The sequence below is a fragment of the Dermatophagoides pteronyssinus genome, unplaced genomic scaffold, assembly GCF_027571235.1.
Source record: "Dermatophagoides pteronyssinus isolate colony J.1.1.1.1 unplaced genomic scaffold, Derpt_VIB-CSIC_2022.12 sq0001, whole genome shotgun sequence".
In the NCBI taxonomy this organism is placed as follows: Eukaryota; Metazoa; Arthropoda; class Arachnida; order Sarcoptiformes; family Pyroglyphidae; genus Dermatophagoides; species Dermatophagoides pteronyssinus.
The window spans coordinates 2,707,415-2,714,110 of record NW_027461525.1 but is presented as its reverse complement, the minus strand read 5'-3'; the positions used below and the strand labels follow the sequence as shown (position 1 = coordinate 2,714,110).

Sequence of the window (6,696 nt, the reverse complement as noted above, 5' to 3'; positions counted from 1 at the left end):
ATGATTTTATTTTCTAAATCTGTATTCAATCGGAATCAATATTCATTCATAGTAAAACTCAATCATGAATTTTTTTTTCTCCGCATTGTCATCATCGATATTGTTTGCAAACATAAACGAAATTGATTATTATAAACAGAACGATCGTCAACAAATTGACTGAATAGAAAATAGTGACTAAAAACGATAAAATGAAACAAATTGTCATGAATGAATGAATGTCTTTCAATCTTTTTTTTCCTACAACAACAATAGATTCTGGTTCGAATACAATAGAACAGATTTCGGCATTTCCTAACAAAACATTTTCATGAAATAATATGGTACCGAATATCAATCAATAAAAATCAAAACGAATGAACGTTTATACAAAATCTGAACAACATTATATTATCATCATTATAAACAAGAATTTTTTAGAATAAACATCATTGATTTTATTTATTTATTTATTCAATAAAAAAAAATCATAATCTAATTCAAATTCAAATTGGGAAACAAAATATTCTTGGAATGTAAATAAGTATTCGTATTGATAAACCAAACATACACATACACACACAAAGAAAAAAAAGATTAAATTCAGTTGAAAAAAAGCAAATTTTCAATTCAAACTAGGTTCTAATCAAGAATTTTGTATTTATAATTATCATATTAAAGCGGCATATTTCCAGTAGCCAGATGAAATGGTGAACATCCTGTAAATCCAACATTATTATTATTGTTGACAATTGATGATGGTGCATTCTGTGTTTCATCATTCCATCCATTTGGTTTCGATGATGATGATAATAATGAAGATGCAGAAGCTTGCGGAAGTGGTGGAGGTGGTGAATAAAAATTATGATGTTGATTAATGCAATTATTAGGTGCATGTGATGGCGATTGCACGTGTTGATGGTTAGTACTTGAGGTTATTGATTGTTGTGTTGGTACATGATGATGAGTAGAATGGGGATGATTATGATGATGGTGATGATAATGTTCTGACAATGGATTTATCAACGATAAGTTATCAGAAAAATTCTGTCCAGATTGAAATTGTTGAGCAGCAGCATAATGTGCGGCTGCCGCTGTTGACCAATCAGCTGCTGTTGTTGTATGATATAAATGTCCAGCAAGACTAGCAGCAGCGGCTGCTGCTGAAGCTGCTTCCGCTGATGTCGCTGTTTGTGCTAAGGACCAAATTTTCGGCCTAATGAAGTAGTTTTGTGATAGTCAAAAATATAAGAAAAAATCAATTATGAAATTGAAATCGTTGAATTTTTTTCCACTAATTTTATCAAGTTTTTTTCTATATGTGTTTAAAAACCTCAATTTTACCTTTGCCCATCAATTGTGTTATCACCTTCAACCATTGAAAGTCCAAATGTTTGTGCTGAATGTGGCGGCGGTTGCGGTGAAATTAATGTAGTTGCCTTCGGCTGTTGTGGTGGCTGTAATTGTCCACCACCAATACCGACAACATTATGTCCACTTTGATTAGATAGTAAATGACCTTTGGTCAAATGATGATGATGGTGATGATGCGAATGATGAGGATTATTGTGATGATTATGATGATTAGTTGATGTCGCCATCGTATTTTGACCGATTATAATACTGTTGTTATTAGTGTTTATTATTCGTCCATCTTGATCTTTATTGATTCGTAGTCCATTACCGTTATCAACTGTACATAGATAATATATAAAAAAATATGAACTCTCACTAAATTGATCAATCGGAAAAATAGGATAATAATAATGAATGCAAAATGATTTATTGCTTTATATTTTCTTTTTTCTCTTGAACATGTTTACTCTAAAATAATTGACATATTTGACATTCCCTTGTATTGTATTGTATAGTTGGCTTTCTTAGGATTTTATATTTAGTTCGTAAACATGAGAAAACTTTAATATTTATTTTTTTTCTTCATTAATACTGGAAATCTAAGATAGCTTTTTATTATAAATAATATTTCATTGATAATAAGTCAATATTGTAATTACTATCGACAGGGCAAACAAAGATTTGTTATTTAGGTTGTAATAATTCTAATGAAGATTAATGAATAATTTTCAGTGAAACCGGAGAATTCTTTCTCACTATACACTACTGTGAATTCCATAAACAGCATTCTATTAATTTATGAATGTCATTCGGTTTTTACTATCGAAAAAAATGAAAAAGGCAAAAGAAACATTTGTTTAAATTAGACTAATACTCCCGATGTTGTATGTTGTTGAATGTTCACAGTAATATCAAATTAATCGGGTGAAAAAAAATTACGAACAACAACAAAAATTCAGTAATAAATAGAAAATTCTACTCTTTGATACCCATTTCAGGAAAAAAACAGAATACGATCATGTTTTTCTGTTGTCATTGTTGTTGCAACACTAAAACCACAAATTACTTTTATCATCATTAAAAAAAATTTTATGTGGCAGTTTAAAAAAATGAAAAAAAAATTCTACATCACATACGATTTTTATTATTGACAAGTATTCCTCCCACCACCATATCATCATCGCCATCGTCAGTATTTTTTTGTGAATCTTTATCCGAATCATTATCGCGTGAATCGTTTGTTTTATTTTTTGGTTCCCATGTCATTTTATTCTCTTTTTTCAATCGTCTTCGTGCATTAGCAAACCAAGTTGATACCTGTGTCAATGTCATTTTGGTTATAATGGCCAGCATGATTTTTTCACCTTTAGTTGGATAAGGATTCTTTCGATGTTCATAAAGCCATGCTTTCAATGTATTGGTCGTCTCTCTGGTTGCATTCTTACGTCGGGCAGCACTATCGATAGCTCCATAACAATTACCATATGGACCATAGAATGAATGATGTGCATCATAAGGCGTATGGTAGGGTGTAGTTGCTGTTTGTGATGCAGCCGCAGCTGCTGTCAACGGCGTCCAGCTATTTCCGTTGTTTTTGTCAAATTCATAATGAGAACTCTGCAAATGATGACAACAAAAGGCCATTGTATACAAAAAGATGAACACAAAAAAAGAATTTATTGTTAATGTAAAAAATCAACCAACCGTCCGATCAGAGATTGTTGGTCTTTTTTGGATTTAATCGAATCGATCTACATATGTGTTTGTGTAAACAAAATAACTTACCAATGATGGATAGAATGATGCTGCAGCAGCAGCGGCTGCGGCAGCACTATTTGTCTGATAGAATGCTGAACTTTGATCATTGGCTGATGCATATGTCGAACTATACAAACCCGGTAGTCTCGGATATCCGGCAATTAGTCTAGAATGTGCATTACTGTTGGTTGTTTCATAGTTGGATGGTTTAAATGATGTGGGGGAACTATTCGATGATGATGCGGCTACGCTTGTCGATAATGTTGTTGATGATGATGATGATGATGATGATATTGGTTGCTGTGATCGTGATGATGATGATGGCGGTATTGATGGTGGGCTAGAATTATTTCGATTTGATACTAAAGTTGTTTCTGTCAATGAGTTTGAAACAGCCACCGATCGTTGTCCAGTACTATTTGATGATCCAGTATTCATGATGATAGATGATGTTGTCGTTGGCTCTAATTTCATTGATGATGATGAACTGGAACTTCTTACACTGCTATTACTACTATTACTATTACTACCATTCGTTGATGATGATGATGACAATTGATGTCCAACATTATTGATTGGTGTTCTGTTCAATTGATTTTGATCATCATTATTACCCACCAATAATGATGAAGCAAAACTTAATCCAAATGTCGTTGACATTTCTTCAACAATATGAATTTTAAACTAATGATTTTTGTGTTATAATAATTGTAAAACAAAAAAAAACAAGAATTCTTGATTGATTTTTAATTGAATGGAAATACCACATTACAATGATCAATGATTTTTATGTCCCAACAATTATGACAATGTTGAAACATGGAAATTGAACATTTTTTTCGTATTGAAAATTAATTGTAAACAATTGCCAAAATCGATGTTGAACATCTATGTTAAACAAGTTGTTCGACACAGACAATAAAATTGTCTTTGACGTTGTTGGTCTATCGTTTCGTTGATGGTGGTTTGTTGATACAGAATTTTTTTTAAAACAAGAATTACAAGTCTTGTTGTCGTTGTCGATGTTCTTGTATGTTGTCTTTATATGTTTTATATATTCGAGACTTTGTTCCTTGTTTATTGGACCAAGTAATAATAATAATAGGTAAATCGGGCTTCTTGTTTCAACACTTGTTCAATTTCTTGTTCTTTTTGTTGTTGAATGGATCATAAGCTTGTTGTCGTTGTCGATGTTTATGTCATTGGGCACAATGTTAAAGTATGTTATGTATGTATGTACATTTGTGTATGTCATCAATATCATATATGATTGTATCGGATGTTTGAATGAATCGAATACATGTATATCATACCATCAGTAACAACATCCGATAAATGATGCAACAAATTCGAATGTTACCATATAAAGAACATTGTAAAATCGTGAATGAATGAGGTATGAATTGAAGCAGCAATTTTTATGTACGACAAGATTCAAATGAAAAAAAAAAAAAAGAAAATAAAACCGATCGAATCAATAGAAAACCAAGAGGAGGATGGGCCCAAAAAAAACAAACAAACCATAACAACAAGAACGAAAACCAAAAGTGAGAGGTGCTAAAATATTTTGTATATATGTTTGAATAGAATCAGATAAAGATTATAAAAGACGTGGACATGTACAACATTGCCATGTATCATACACATACACTTGTAAAAGGTTCCAAAAAATGAGAAAGAAAATAGATGGTTAAAAGCAAAAAAAAACTGAATGATAACTACCCCAGAACCTGAGCGCTTTTTATCTGAACATTTGTAAAATATTCTATTCATTTTTTATCCTGGAAAACCAGTATAAAATTTCAACTCCATTTCTAATTTTTTTCATTTTTGCTTAGATAACGAAAAAAATATGAACCACAGAATCTTTATCCTGCGGTCATATTGACCAGGCTAAAAAAGTAAAAGAAAAAAAATTCTACAATCCTCCCCATTTAGATTCTATCATTGAAACTTGTATTCAAATTTGTACATTCCTACAAGCTATTATGTTTGTATATTTCTGTTATTCATTTAATATGTTTGATGATTGTTGTTTTTTTTGTCCAATCTTCTACGTTTACATGTTTATATATGTGTGTGTAAGTTTGGACAAACCCGAAATCCGCCCATTATGACCGGTACCAATGATGCTATATACCGAATAAACTATTTTCGGGTATTGCATTTTTTAACTTAATGTTTGTTGTTTTTCGTTTTAGATTGTTTGTTATGCGCTCGCTCGCTATCCTATTGAATTTGAATGAAAAACAATGTCTTTTAGTTTCGATTAAAAAAATGAACAAAAAAAGATTATTTGATTCGATTCGTGTTTTTTCTAATTGGAATTTTAATTTTTTTGCTGTTTGATTAAGTTGTCAATTTTTTTATTTTATCATCAACCTATTGAAAGCTTTATTAGAAGATATTCAATTCTTAGGATTTTTTTCACGAATGATTGAAAGAATCGTGTAAATATTAAAGGATTTTCTTTTTGCCGATCATGTTTTCAATCAAATTAACCTTTTTTTTATTTTGTTTTTATCTGATTGCTGAAATAATGATGATAATCATCATTATTATTTGGTTAAATTAGAAATCACTGTTATTAATGTTATTGGAACATGTTATAATATAATGATCAAAAATGATTTGTGATCATAGAATGTGAGGAAGGTAGGAAATTAGATAAATGCAACTAAAAAAAAATCTGATTATCAACACCATCTATAATCGAAAAAAGACAATGATGAATTAATTGTTTTTAACAAGTATGGATGGCGCTACTATGTTATCATTGTTGATTTGTCAGTAAGGAATATTTTGAAACAACTTTCTGATCCGATTGATAGATGGCACCTTTTGAATATTTTTCAAGGAATTGAAATAAGTTATTTACTACCGATAGATGACGGGAGTTGCACCGTTCGTGATTTTGAAAATTCACTTCGAATAGTTCGGTTTTTGTTAGAATTTGCTATGGATAAATAATAAATAAAGTTTACCGTTTATTGCATGATTTAATTGATTTATCTAAAGAATGCTTATTTGAAAAGATTGGAAATAAAAACACCGATTTATATAACAAAAGGAAACAGGTCCTTGAAGAACTGTATAACCAAGTCAATAACAAAGTTGACATTTCCAAGCCATTAATTTTGAACAAAAAACAATCGTTCACCGTCACCTTGCTGAGCTATGATCCCTGGTCCCGCAAGGTTTTACCACAAATCGAAATCATTCGTGTGTAATTATATTGTTGAAAATGTTTCTAACAATAATAATGATGATGAAACATTGTTCGACCAACGAAAATAGAAAAAAAAACTTTTATTCATTCGATGATGACAGTTTTGTTTTGTGTAACAAATTTTTTCTTGTGTCTACATACATTTCAAACACGTATTTTTACAAGATTTATGATTCATTATAACAACAACAACAAAAACACAACGTCAAAAAAAAAGATCAAATCCAAAGAAATCCCATTCGGGAAGCATTAGCGTACATTAGAAATTTGTTTATTCTTATGTTTATCGTATACGAAATGATAATCATTCTTGTTGGAAATGATTAGTTTATGCTAGAATGAAGCCTTCGTTTTTGATCAGATTCAGTGAACCT

The 6,696-nt window shown here is 30.6% G+C and overlaps 1 protein-coding gene across 1 annotated transcript; it reads right to left on the bottom strand.

Annotated features, from left to right (window-relative positions):
* Positions 1 to 470: 470 nt before the first annotated feature.
* Positions 471 to 4,596, bottom strand: LOC113793310 (uncharacterized). Its single transcript, XM_027343325.2, has 4 exons — positions 3,121 to 4,596; positions 2,472 to 2,952; positions 1,324 to 1,672; positions 471 to 1,195 (listed from the first exon to the last, which is right to left on the bottom strand). The coding sequence occupies exons 1-4, from the start codon at positions 3,751 to 3,753 to the stop codon at positions 655 to 657; spliced, it is 2,004 nt and encodes a 667-aa protein (XP_027199126.2). The 5' UTR covers positions 3,754 to 4,596; the 3' UTR covers positions 471 to 654.
* Positions 4,597 to 6,696: the final 2,100 nt, after the last annotated feature.